At 42.8% G+C, this 14,393-nt stretch overlaps 1 protein-coding gene across 2 annotated transcripts in view; it reads right to left on the bottom strand.

The window, feature by feature from the left end:
- Nucleotides 1-948: 948 nt before the first annotated feature.
- Nucleotides 949-14,393, bottom strand: part of ARHGAP25 (Rho GTPase activating protein 25) — an 85,509-nt gene continuing 72,064 nt past the window's right edge. For both annotated transcript variants that reach the window (XM_004742102.3, XM_004742099.3), the window contains 6 exons: nucleotides 13,735-13,867; nucleotides 10,140-10,213; nucleotides 8,944-9,065; nucleotides 8,062-8,258; nucleotides 4,783-5,315; nucleotides 949-1,795 (listed from right to left, as the gene is read on the bottom strand). In XM_004742102.3, coding sequence (XP_004742159.1) covers nucleotides 1,588-1,795; nucleotides 4,783-5,315; nucleotides 8,062-8,258; nucleotides 8,944-9,065; nucleotides 10,140-10,213; nucleotides 13,735-13,867 — 1,267 coding nt within the window. In that variant the 3' untranslated portion in view covers nucleotides 949-1,587. The remainder of the gene's footprint in view (nucleotides 1,796-4,782; nucleotides 5,316-8,061; nucleotides 8,259-8,943; nucleotides 9,066-10,139; nucleotides 10,214-13,734; nucleotides 13,868-14,393) is intronic.

The raw sequence follows: 14,393 nt of genomic DNA, 5'->3' as shown, positions 1-14,393 counted from the left end.
AGGAGAGCAGAGGAAACAAAGAGAAGAAGAGAAAACAAAAGGATAAAAAGGAATAAGGGAGGAAACGTGCGCCGGGTTACTCTCATCGCAGTAACCTTTGATCTCAAACCTCTGAGGAAGCCAGGTGGCTTCAGGAGTTCAGGTAAACGTGTGGCAACAATGGGATTGACACCTGGACACCGAGCACAGGGAAACGTCTGCTGGGAAATCGGACTGGTGGCCTCCAGAGCACAAGGCACCTTGGAGAACATCTATTTATATGTGTTTCTGTCTCATCCTTATTCAAAGTCTGTCCTGTGTGTGTTTTCGGATATGTATGATAGAGTCGTGTAGTAGTACCTGTATGTGATTTCTAAGTAAAGCAATCTATTAGAGGGTGTCTGCTCAAGTATTTTCTTCCGATGGAGTACATGGTCAAAGGAGCTTGGCGATCACCTGATTAGAACAATGACAAGTGCCATGAAAGAGCCCTCTTTCCTACTTAGTGAGGCGTGGGGCCTCACCAGGGCCCTCAGCTAGGCTCCTTAATGTAGGAGGAGAAATCAGCTGTCTGCTCAAAGGCCCCTCTCCCAGCTGTTCTCTAGGGCCTCTGGTCCCTTTCAGGAGTGAAATCGTTTGCATTTCAGTGAAACAGGATATTATCGTGATTATTGCTATCTAAAACCCCCAAACCAGCCTCCAAGGAAGTGCCACCATGGGGAGAAGGCCTCTGTTCACAGGCCCACAGTATACAACTGTGGCCATGGAAAGGCAGGACCGGAATCCAGCCCAGGCCCTGCTCACCCAGCCATGTGCCGGGAGAGGAGTGCATCTGCCTCAAGGAAGGGGCACCTTTTACTAAGGCTCTCAAACGTGTCTGTAAGGTTTACCAACAGCCCTTTCTTTCTTTCCTCCTTCACTCTCTCTTCTTTCTTTCTTTCTCTTTATTTGAATATGATTTCTCATCAATTTTGCCTTCATAAATACAAAGTTTATTGCTCACTTTGTCTTAGTCTAATAATAATTTTGACTTTCCAGCCCTAGAGAGTGGGCATCATGGAAGGGGGTACAAAATGGGGCCTTGGTCAGCAGGTGAAGCCCCCAAAGCACAGCTCACCAGCTCACCACAGGTGAGTACAAGAAAGCTAAATGTCATTTTCTGTCCCTGTGTCTCAAGGCCATCATGAGACCATCTGATTAGATGAATTGTTCCCCAGAGGGGGAAAAAAAAAGAACTAATGCCTCAGTCCAGCCTTGGTTGGGGCCAGTCTATTGCCAGGTCCTGGGATGTGGCCTGCTTCAAATGTCTCCATTGGACATAGTCACCCAGCATGGAAAGTTCCATTTCACTCGGCCTGAGACTACAGTGGAATAATGCAATCCTTTTGAATACAGCCACAGAGGTCATGGATGTCCTCACACGTCCCTGCTCACCCTCATCTTCCTGCCAATTCCATTGGTTTATTTCACCAGGAAAAGTGATATTTCTCCTCAAATGCCTTCTCCCTCCTAGGGAGTAATTTTGCCTCTCAGTCATCAGGTAGCACCGAGAAAGGGAGTGTGTTGGGTGAGCCTCTGTAGGCTGCCTTCATGGTATGGTTGGAACCCTCAAGCATCAGCTTTGGGCTCTTTCATCGATTTGACAAATTCTTTGACTTCTTCTTCCAGGGCCTTGTTCCTCCTCTCAACATCCTCCCGGGAGCGCTCCACATTGCGGAGGCTGATTTCCAAGGCTGCAGATTTCTTCTTCTCCTTCTCCAGTTCTTCATTGAGCCTCACCACCTTGGCCCAGACATCATAATTTTCCTTCTCAAGGCTACAAGGAAGGAAATAACAGAATGAAAGAACGGGGCATGAGCTCTAGACTCTCCCTTCACCCTTGCTCACATACTATCCATTTTCCTTTGTACCTCCCAAGTCCTATATCCAACTTCCACCCCCCACATGAGGACTTCCCAGTAAACCTGAATACCCAGGGCATGTCTGAGCCCCCTCTTGACATTTTTTTTTTTTTTTTTGACAGACAGAGATCACAAGTAGGCTGAGAGGCAGGCAGAGAGAGAGAGGAGAAAGCAGGCTCCCTGCTGAGCAGAGATTCCCCATGTGGGGCTCGATCCCAGGACCCTGGGATCACGATCTGAGCCAAAGGCAGAGGCTTTAACCCACTGAGCCACCCAGGCGCTCCCCCTTGTCATTTAACACGATCTTATAACATCTTCTGTGTTGTTGTTTTTCATGTTGTTCTATGTTTTGTATCTTCTATTGGATAATTAAGTATTTGAAAGAAGGAACCACTATCTATATCATCTATATCTATATCTATATCTATATCTAAATTTTTTTTCCACCTCCACAGTGCCTTGCACATGTCCTGCAACAGAAATGCTGATAGGAGGTTGAAGCTCCATATTCCAGATTCCCAACACCTGTGCACACATGACTGCCTGCCCATCCTGCTCCCAGGGAGAGTAGCAGTGCTGCCTTCTCCTCTTAAGACCTCCTCGGGGAGGAGATTTGGAGAACTTCAGGAGCTTCCCTTTGGGAGCAGGGGCCATGGCAGCCCCACCCTCATTTCTGAATCTGCTCCAGGTGAAGAATCTGTTGGGTATCTGAATTCCTGGAAGTTTCCCTGTTATTAGCCCAAACCTTAGTCTAGTCACAGGTGCTCCCTGCTCTTCCAAGCCTTGCTGAATTAACTCCTACGAATGAGTACAATGCCATTTTTAAGCTCAGAGAGGAAATTTCAGGACTGTGGGGAGATTGTTTGATTGGAAATTTGCTTCAGAATTTCACTCTGTGAAGCGTTACCTCCTTGTCCAGCACCCAGTCCCCACCCCAAATGGCCTATTTTTTTTTTTTTAGTAGAAACCTGAGTTCCCATTTGACCCCAGCCTGGCTCCTGTCTTCAGGGGCTTCGGCTGATTCTCCAGGTAATGGCCCTTCTTTGGAACCTTGCCTTCCCCTGCCTATCTCTTCCTACAGCTAAATTAGTCTCGTTCCTTCTGGCCCTCTCTTACAAATCCAGTTTTCTTCTCCAAGGTTACACTTGCTTCCATCTTGCTTTGGGAGAAATCTCAACTGAGAGAACTGCTGCTAGATTTTGACCACTGCTGCTGGTGGAGAGGTGGAATCTGGGTGGGCTCAGGAGCCTGACTGACCCGGTTCAAATCCCAGCCCTACTGATGATTAGTCGTGTGCCCCCAAGGAATCTTTTTATACTACCCGAGCCCCCATTTCTTCTGTATAATTATCTATCTCACAGCATTGCTGTGGGGATTACATGAGAAGGTGTGTCTGAAACACGAAGCTCACAGCAGGCGTTATAGACTGTTAAGTCTCCTCTCTCTGTTGAGGATGGGGGACCCCTCTGATGGGTGAATTCAGAGGACTTGGTTCCATGCAGGAGGAAAGGCCCCTCCATGGCAGCTGGGCTCGCCCTACCCTGCCAGTGACATCACGTGACAGCGCAGTAGGAAACTCCTCTGGGACGCTTACACCACAGACAAGATGGCACTTGAGGGTTGTCGTCCTACAAATTACTGATTTCACGTCCTTAGACAAAGGTTCTCCATTTTGCTTTTAGACGGGCAGCCCTCTATGTAGGAAACAAGGAATCAGGGCTCACAAAGTCTTCCTTTCATGTGTCTGAGCCTTAATGGACTGAAAAAGTACCCATAATTTGAAAGCCCCACTAGTTCGCATTTTACTACGTCATGATTTGTGTTCATATGGGCTAAGCTGGATTGAGCTTACGTTCATGAAAAGTCAATGGTGTGAAAAAGATTTCAAGAAAATAGTTTATCTACCCCGGAGGCCACATTTTGTCCAAGCACCTTAGGGATGTGCATGACAGTTGTGGCAATAGCCTCCGTGTTGGCCTTCCATTCACCTTGGGGCGGGGGGGGGGGAAGGTGAGCTCAGTGAGAAGCCAGTGATTTGGTGAAGGTTTAGTTAAGCAGATCTGGCTGGAAGCTCTGCCTCACACAGGCTTTAAGGTGGCTGGCAAGGCCTTCTGCCCTCATCTGCCCTCTCTCCTATCAGCTATTCCCCACTGTTCCAGCCCATTGCCACTCTTCCAATGCCCGAACAGACTGACCTGCTCCCTTCCACACCCTCTGCATCTCTACTTCTCCCTACCTGGCTTGTTCTTCCCCCACAAATGCCCTCATCTCTTCAGGCCTTTGCCCTAGTGCCACCTTCTCAGTGAAGCCTTCTTGACTATCCTGTTTAACATAGGAACCCACTTTTTGGACCTCCCAAACTTCTGCCCTGCTTTATCTTCCCCATAGCATGTTCCAGCATCTAACATAGCATATATTTTAATTACTTATATATATATTCTCTGTTTCTGATAGAAGGAAAACTCTATAAGCACGGAGACTTTTGTCTGTTTTGTTCAGTGCTCTTCCCCAACAGCTGAGATGGTGTGTGGCACACAGTAGGTGCTCAGTAAACATTTTCAGAAGGGATGACTCCCATTTCTATGGAAAAATTTAAAGTTCCTCTTAATTTTTAGAGCATGTTGACCCTTAAAGAATCATGATTTGGAAACTGTTTAAGCTGCATAAGCTACACACTTCACTTTTTCATGAATTTAACCTAAAACTTAAAAGAGTTTTTACTACCGCAGTCATCTCATCATTCCCTCTACCTCTTTCCTCAATTACACCCAACTGCTATAGATTACTGCATTCTCTAAACTCAAGATTTCTAACATCACTTCTTCAGCAGAGGAGAACAATTTCTGTTGCTTCTGAAAATGGAAGCTGAGTGATTGCCCAAGGCCCCTCACAGGTGACTTACTTTTTAATCTGTTCCTCATACGTTTGCTTCTGTGTTTCTATTTCCTTTTGCAGCTCCTGGACCACCCTCTGCAAGGATTCAAGTTCCTCTTCCCCAGAGTTCTTTTTTCCAGGCCCAGTTTCAGAGGTGGAGCTGGCAAGAGTTTCTCTCTTGGAATCACAAGCTTGGTAAGAGCTAGCAGCTGCCTCATCCCCAGGGGTACAGGGCGGGGCAGGGACATTATCGTAGGTGGAAGTCCGCTGGGAGTCTGGGCAGGGGGGCACGCCTTGAGACATCGTTCTCCTGTGCCCTTCCCCGGCCTTTACCTCTGAGGAAGGTGACCAGAACTCATTTTTAAAGATCTCCACTTTGCTGCTGTTGGCACCTTGAAACGCTGATGTCAAGAAGCATTTCCGATTAGGGAGTGTCTGAGTCCTTTTCCGTGACTGCAGCTTCCAATCACCTAGCTTTTCCCTGGGGGCTTTACTGCTCTCTTCCAGAAACCCATCATTCGGCCGTTGTCCGGTGGGGCTGGTTGTGTCCGAGTCGCTGGTCTAGAAAGAAATGGCCATGGATGTCACATGGGTTTTTACCATGTGTCAGGTTCCCAAGATAAGGATTAGCAACCTGAAAGAAAGAATCTCCAGGCTGCACACCCGTGAAACTCTTAATGAGAAGACCATCTCTTAATTCATCACATTATTGATTATCTGCATGGTGTTTTTTTTTTTTTTTTTTCCCGAAAGGATATTGCACTGAAAGGAACTAACTCATGCTCTAAAAATCAATTGTCTATTAGTGGTAAGAGAGTCTTAAAGTAGGATTTTTTCATAGCTTTAGGATGAGGAGGCTTTTCTAACTAGAACTCAAAATCCAAAAACCATGAAATACAACTGTGATAAATTTAACCTACGTAAGTTTCCATGACTCCCCAAATTAAAAAGAACAAAAATAAAACAAAGAAATCACCATAAATAAAATAAAAAAAGAAATGACACACCAGCAAAAACATTTATAATACATATCATGGACAACGAGCTACTCTCTCGTATAAAAAGCTCATAAAAATTGACAAGAAAAAGACCAACAACCAACATAAAGATGGACAAAGGATAAGATCAGACCATCCACAGACGGAAAGAAAAATGCAACGAATCCTTACACATAAGAAAAGATGTTCAACTTCTCTCATTGTTTAAAAAAAAAAAAAACCAAATCAAAATTAAAATTACTGAAATATCAGGGTGCCTGGGTGGCTCAGTTTTGGACTCTGGATTTCAGCTCAGGTCATGATCTCAGGGTCATGAGATCAAGCCCCACCTTGAGCTCTAGGCCCAGCTGAAGATTTCCTCCTCCCTCTGTCCCCCGACACCCTCTTACATATATACTTATGCATTCACTCTCTCTCTCTCTCAAAAAAAAAAAAAGTGAAATATCAGTTCTCATCTATCAATAATACACCTCCCCAAATCTGAAAATACATTTTGTTAGTGAAACTATAAGGAAACAGGCTCTTTTGTGCATTGACGGTAGAAATATAAAATGGCACAACCTCTATTTGACAATTTTAATAAAAATTACACATAAATCTACTTAACCTCTGACTCAGCAATCCTTATTCTGAGAATTTATCCCAGAACTACATCTACTCAAGTATAAGATGAAGCATGGTCAAGGTTATTAATTGCAACCTGGTCAGATGAGGGGTCTATCCATGTATTGACATAAAAATATCTTCAGGATATACTCTTACATGGAAAAATGCAAGATAAAGAGTAGATGTATGTGTGTGTGCGTGTGCACGCTTGTGTGTGTGTGTGTGTGTGTGTGTGTGTGTGTGTGTGGAGAAAGAGAGAGCAAGAGAATATATTTGCATAAAAAAGTAAATAATTTACATTCATATCTGTTTGCATAAAGAAACACTGGAAGGATAAATACGAAGCAAATAAAGGTGAGGAAGGATGGAATGGATGGAGATAGCAAAGGAAGCAAGATTTCTTAATACATAGTTTTTCTCATTTTAATTTTTTTGAACCATAGATATATAAATTAAAAAGAAAAAAAGAAGATAAACAATGAGCCCTAAAATCAGAAAATCAAGGCCTAAGCTCTCCTTCTAATCTCTCTATCACCTGCTTCCTCGACCCTACCTGGAGACAGAAGCCCTGGGGCCTCAAAGTGAGCGCTAGAACTAAAACCCACTCTGTAACACCCTAGTGCTGCCATTTTCCGCCCACTGGTCAACCTCCCTGAGCCTCCAGTCCTGAAAAACAAGACGTGGATGACAAATTCTGCCCTACAGAGTTATGGTGAGGACCCCAGAGGTGACCTACTTATGTTTCCCATCACAGTGTCTGCCCATAGCTGCCCATACTGTTACAATAAACAGAAACCTATCAAATAAGCATAACAATGTCTACTCCCAAGGACCGCTAATTGGATTTCATTGTATGAAGTATGAGCATTTCTAAATATTAATTTGAGGGTGTTGGTAAAATGCATCATGTACAGACATCACCTAAGAAAAATCATAACTACTACCACTACCTATCCTTTTTTCATACTTTTTTAATTATCCTCAGGATTAACAGTACTATAGACAACTTCATTACCAGGTCAACCAGAAACTTTAAATTTATCTCTTGGTCACATAAAAAGAATCAAGCTGCTACAAAAAGTTCATGGCTGTTTTTTTTTTAAGTATTTGTCTCTAAAAATACATAAAAATATTTGAACTTTGTAAATTATTGGCCTCAACTACTCTACATTTCAGAGGTTGCAGAGTTTTTTGACATTGGGAATGTGAGCCACGACCTTTTAGTACAAATGAGGGGAGTGACATTGCTGAGACAGCTTATCAGGGAATGAGAAATATTACATGAACACATCACAGAAATCACGTTTCATGGATTAGCGGGAAACCAGTTCTCTCTGGACTTTGACCTGGAATTTTCAATAACTCTTGCTAAAACCCTTACAATGTGACATATAATTTCCCCTATTGAACTTTCCTGGACTGTGTTTGGAAAGGCTTCCCTTTTAGAGTGGGCTTTAGTGAGTATTCTCACTGCTTAGTCACTGGGAAACTGGCACACGTATCACTAACCCCACCTCTAGGATGCCAACAGAGACTAGATTTTGAAAGAGGTCAGCTTTCAAGATGCATTCAAATGGCTCTGTGTCCATTGTCATGGCATCCTCTAAAACTGCTCAAACCTCCACCCCAGACTAGCACTTACATGGAATGACTTGGACTAAAGGAAGAGTTAGAGGGAAGGAAGAAATTTCTCTGCACCTTACCACATTACTGAAGCTCTCTGTCCTAGAAATTGGAGGGTCTTCAGTGGCATCCCAACCCACAGAGCTTCGAGCTACTGGAGGTTTCTTAGGGTCATTTTTCTGAGCAGGGGGTGACAGGGGTGCATCCTTGGACTTGGGGAAGAGGACTTCGTGGTCTCTGATCATCATGGTCATCACTCTTTGGATCTGAGGAGTCCCTGAAAGAAGAAAGAGATTTGTAGACCTGGACCATGGCAAGAGGTGGGCAGTCCTCACAGTCTCCACCCAAGGGATGTCTCTAAATTTGGCTCTAAAACCACAGGGCCCAAAAGGTCAGTCTTTGATCAGAAACTAAGCAATACAGTAGAGAAAATGAAGACATCTTTCTCCCCTGATGTGGTCCTCAACATGTCATCTCATTTCTTATTGCACACACAGTAAATACGTGCCAGGTGTACTGCCTTCCCAAATGCATGGCAGACATCAGTACTCTATGCCAGCACTTCTGTTCACCAAATCAAGACACAGCCACAGAAGCTTTTTCAACACAACTTCACAAGTAATCTTTTGTGAGTTATCTTATACAATCAAGCTTGCTTTCTCTATTCACTGGCAAACTTGCTTTCTCTGGCTAAGGTTATTTAAAAGTTATACAAGACTAAAAAATACTGTTTTTGTGCTAGCCTTTTGTACTGTGTGACCACTGGCTCAATTTTTCACCATTCTGCTCAGCTGAGATCTGGAAAATGGACATAACTTCTGCCCTGCTCCTTTCACGGGGCTATTTCACAGTAGGGACAAGGGAATCAACTGAAAATGCTTGGAAAATTGCAGTGCCCTTTGATAACTAGATAATTGTTGTCACTTCCTCTGCACCTGCCTTCCCCACGGGACCAGCTATACCTCTCATGATCACAGCAGGGTCTTCGACCTTCGACCTGATGAGATTCACACCAATCACGGTAGCCAGGTTATCGACACTCATCTTGTTAACACCACAGTTGAGCTGGATTTCATGTAGGAACCTGTGGGCAGCCAGGAAGTCCCGTAGTAGGAAATAGAAAGCTGCCAGAAGGAAGCACTTCCAGATACCACAGAGATCTCAGAGATGGATCCCATCTCCTTCTTTCTAGTCTCAGGAATGGGACTATGATTACAGTGCCAAGCATCTCAATTCTCAGTGGGTAATCAACAGCTAGAAAGAATTTTTACTATAATTCCACCTAATGGAGGCATGAAGCTCTCACCTTCCTTATTAAAAAAAAAGCAACAACCACCAAAAAAAAAACCTGACAATATTGGCAAAGGAATTTCTAAATACCTTCTCCAAAACTATTTTTAAATGGATAGGCTGAAACAACTTAAAATTCCAAATACATAGAAACTACCAAATAAATGGTGGTGTTTTCAAACGAGGAAACATTATGGAATACCATAGTCATTTATAATTCTATTTTATGACATAGGGAAATGCTCAAAATATAATATTAAACCAAAACCAGTAGGATACAAATACATACAAAAAATTGTTCCCCAATAATTTATATTGATATATGTAAAGATCTTTCATAGAAAGAAAAATATCCAGAAGGAAATATGCCCAAGCAGTAATAGTGACTTTTGCTGAGTGAGGACACTATGTATTATTTTTATTTCTTATTTATAGTATGTTGTATTTTTCTGGTTTCCAAATCAAGCATGTATCACTTTTATAACCTGGATACTACAACATGTTACGTGTTGCCATGAATGTCTCCAGGACACTAAATTATGGTCCCAGAGTCGGGAAGATGGGAGATACTGCTAGAAACATTATAAGGATTTTGGGTGTTCCTGCATGTCCCAGGACTCCAGGCAGCCCTGGGGCAGGCCTAAAGGAGGAAGCATGTTCACTTTGCTTGCCAATCAGACTTGGAATGGATCCTTGAAATTATCTTGTGGATAAAGGGAACTACTTCAGTGCTGCATGAATATGGCTGACCTTCCCAAGGTCTGGACCAGAAGCTGTGAGTTCAAAGAGACCCCCTTTCCTCCTCTAACTGGGCCTTTTTTTTTTTTTTTCCTGATACACCTAGAAAGTGATGCCAGGGGACTTTTACCTGCATATGTAGCTCAGGAGGCTATAGTTGTCTCGAGGAAGGATGGACAGCTGCTTCACCAACTCCTGCTGAGCCTGGGAAGAGATTTTACACTGTAAACCAGCCTGCTCCCTTTCCAGCAATGAGACTCTAGAAGATGGGGAACATAACTGATGTATCGGTACAGAAGCAGCATGGGCAGTCACTCCTGTTCCATAGTTTTTGTGTGTTGTTTTTTTTTTTTTAAGAAGTTTTCACTTTGAAATAATTATAAATTCACAGGAAGCTGCAAAAAAAAAATAGTATGGAGAGGCTACGGATATTTTTACAGCCCATTTTTAAAAATTTGTCATATCCTCTTCCCCAACTCAGAGCTACTCTAAGGCAAGCATGATTTGACAACTCATACTCTTTTTTTTTTTTAAAGATTTTATTTTTATTTATTCGACAGAGAGAGATCACAAGTAGGCAGAGAGGCAGGCAGAGAGAGAGGAGGAAGCAGGCTCCCCGCTGAGCAGAGAGCCCGATGCGGGACTCGATCCCAGGACCCTGAGATCATGACCTGAGCCGAAGGCATCGGCTTAACCCACTGAGCCACCCAGGCGCCCAACAACTCATACTCTTAATAATTGTTTGCTTAGTGAATGCTTGAGATCTAACACTCCAGTAAAGAACTGGATCATAACCAAATACCCCAAGCTATTTGGTATTTAAAACCAAATACCCCAAGAGAAGAGAAGTGAAAAAAAAAATCAGTAGTGAGAGAATAAGGAAGTTTCTAAGAAGGGTTTTAAGCAATATGGCCTTGCTGAGACCTGCTGGGACACAGGATAGGCTGACTAATCTGGGGGCTGGGGGACAGGTAAAGGTCAGAATGTTCTAGCTCCATGAGACCATCATACAAGGAATGCATGTGCCAGGGAGGGGAAGGAGAGAGAGATTTTCTTAGTTCTTTTCATCCGCAGCTGCCTGTAGTGTCTGTAGTCATTGCCGATAACGTCGTGATTATAAAAGCGCGTCAGTTAACATGAGACACACGTCATGATTATAAAAGTGCGTCAGTTAACATGGGACACACAGGCTCCCTCAACCCTGAGCAACTCTCCTTTGCACCCTAAGCCCTGTCAGCCTGCGCGCAGTGACTTGGTGCAGACTCTCTGTATCCAGGATGCTTGCTTCATACTGGGATTCCATCCTCTTCAGTTTAACAAGCCAATTCTTCACAAGGCTGATGTCCTCTGCCCTATCCAGATGAACATTACCCCAGATTAGAAACTTAGAGATGTTGAGATGGAGGAAAGTTGGGAGAAGCAGGTCCTAAGTGGGGAAGTTCGGTGGGCGTGGTGGGGGGGGGGGAGTCTTACTGTCAGATCTGCATCTGTGTACCTCCTTTGTTTTCCCTGCAGCCAGGGGCTGAGAGGTTGCCTGGCCTTTCTAGCCAACTTTTAAACCTCATTCCAAAAAGCGTTGTTGCATTTATTCTTCTCCCCACTTAAGCCCCCATGTTGCATCGCCACAAAGAGGAGCTGATGTGCCTATATTAATTAAGATTTGTCATGTCCTCGTTTCACCCCCCACAAAAAAAGTCATAAATCCTGCCCCAAATCATGCACTCAGCTACTCAATTTAAAGTGGTTTGAGGGGGCGCCTGGGTGGCTCAGTGGGTTAAGCCGCTGCCTTCGGCTCAGGTCATGATCTCAAGGTCCTGGGATCGAGTCCCACATCAGGCTCTCTGCTCAGCGGGGAGCCTGCTTCCTCCTTTCTCTCTCTGCCTGCCTCTCTGCCTACTTGTAATCTCTCTCTGTCAAATAAATAAATAAAATCTTTAAAAAAAAAAAATAAATAAAGTGGTTTGAGGTATTTGATTATAGTCCCATTGTGCATTGGATTGTTACATCCCAGGAAGGTTGACACCACGATTGGCTTTATTTGCGTTTTGTTGCTGAGGAAGATCTGTATGAGATCACGCAACCTCACTTTTGGGTCGGAAAATAGCTACAACAGCTCCAGCGTATTTGCTTCACCTGTATCATCTCTTTCATTTCCTTATGTTGAAATACAAAATCACCTTTTTTCTTGTGCCAGGATCCTCTTAAATGGTGAAGCTCTTTGCCCTGAGTTAGGAGAGAAGTTCTCATAGTTTACTCTTTCTACCCGGTCTAGGGTACCATTGTTCTGTGGTTTAAAAATGACAACCGGGTGTGTGTGTATGTGTGTATACATATAAAATATATATCATGATATATGTGATATAATGATATGATGATAATGATATAATATATTATCATATGATACCTTATATAATATATTATATATAATATAATGATATAATATATAATGATATATACCATTATATATATGTGTGTGTGTATATATATATATAGTTTTCTTGGGGTATACTATTTAATAAATTCTAAAATAGAGAATAAATCTCTCCTTAAAACAATCATTTAAAAATATCATTCACCTACCTCATATCTCTTGTCCTCAAAACAATCCTAAGTATAGCAGATGTTATTATGAAATTTGTCTCAGTTTGTGCTGTCCAGTACAACAGCTACTTGACATAGGTGACTATTTAAATAAGAAAACAAAATAAAATTAGGAATTTGGTTCTGTAGCTGAACTAGCCACATTTCAAGTGCCCAATAACCACGTGTGGTTAGAGGTTATCATATTGATCAATGCAACTATATACCAGTTCTGCCATTATAGAATGTTTTGCTGTAAATGAACTCTAGTAGAAAATGCTTAATTTGCCTAAAGACAAAATCAAAGTTAAATCCAGGTCTTCACTGTAGGCTTTTCTGTGCACCATTTTGCCAAAGAGAGCTTTAACACAGTAGTGCTAAGAACTACCCACGCCCCCAAGCAGGGACTTAGACCCTAATTATTAGCAGTATTAATAAAAGTATTTCTTAGGCATTTGATTTTGCAAATCCTGGTTAAAAACCATGAAGATCTTTTTATTGTTAGATGGGTTTTCCTGGTTTCTTTTGTTGGTTGGTGTGTTTAATTAACATGAGTCCAGGGTAGTGACTATTGACTATAAGACCTTTCTGGAAATGATTTACATAAGATCACAAATCCTGCAGGCAAACACGATGCCTTCTAACAAGAAGGCATCCACAGACACTGACCACAGCCCTGTAAGCAGCTGCAATGGAAAAGAACAAAGAAAAGCTCCTTGTCCTTCCTTTCTCTGTCAAATGCATCCCTTGTATGTCTATGCCTGACACTCATTCACCATGGAACTAGAACATTCTCACCTCTCCCCTGACTTCCAGTGTGTCAGCTCTGTCCTTGCGTCCCACGGGGTCTCAGCAAGGCCATATTGCTTGAAACCCTTCTCAGAAGCTTCCTCTGTCTCTTATTAATTTTACAGTGACTTGGGTGTATTCAGTGATATTCAATTCTGCATTGGATTGTTACATCTCAGCAAGGCTGTCACGATGATTGGTTTAAATTGCCTTTTGTGCTGACAAAGTTCCAGTTTGAAAAAGTATCTCACTCAAAGTTATGGGTTCCCTGACCCACCGTTGCTTGCCCACCAGAATAGTTCAATAAACGACACCTTCTTCCAAAGCAGGACAACTAACTTCAATGAGATACAGACCTTTGCCTCATCTGCATTCATGAGCTGCCCACAGAGCAGGAACCCCTCATATTGATTCCAGGGAACCACGGGCTCTGGGAGGTCACGGAGGTAGAGCTTCAACAGGGAGGCCACTGTGTGCACGTCTGTCTCTCTGCAAAAAAATATGCAATGTTCTTTGAAAGTGAAACTCCGGAACATTCCTCACCTCCCCTTAGTGATCCACTGAATAGAACCTCAGGTTCCAAAAGGGAGTTTTGCCAAGGAGTAGAGTCTGATACAGATGTATCTGAACACAACATCTTTACTAATCTTCTGGAATAATGACCCCCAATACTTCTTCCTTTATCTCTTCTACCCAACTACCTCAAAGGTAAGTTCAAGGTCTATCTTTTCATTGATCCTATTAAATTATTTTTGTCTTCATCTCTTTCTTTGTTCTCCAAGTTCCTTAGTGCCTCACAATTTTGCATTCTCTACTTAGTCTCTAATTTTTCATGCAATAACTCATTTATATCTGTGGTCCATGATCTCGTTTAAGCCTCAGAGAGCTTAAAACGTTTCTGGGATTCATTTACATATTTGCACAGTCACGCTTTCAGTCAGTAAGCATTGACAGAACCTACTAGGTGCAAGATACTATGTCAAGCACTGCAATTTCAGCGGGGACCCTGAGGGAT

This window comes from Mustela putorius, unplaced genomic scaffold (assembly GCF_011764305.1).
Source record: "Mustela putorius furo isolate JIRA1106 unplaced genomic scaffold, ASM1176430v1.1 tig00000224_pilon_pilon_pilon, whole genome shotgun sequence".
NCBI lineage: Eukaryota > Metazoa > Chordata > Mammalia > Carnivora > Mustelidae > Mustela > Mustela putorius.
This window is presented reverse-complemented; position numbering and strand designations above follow the sequence as displayed.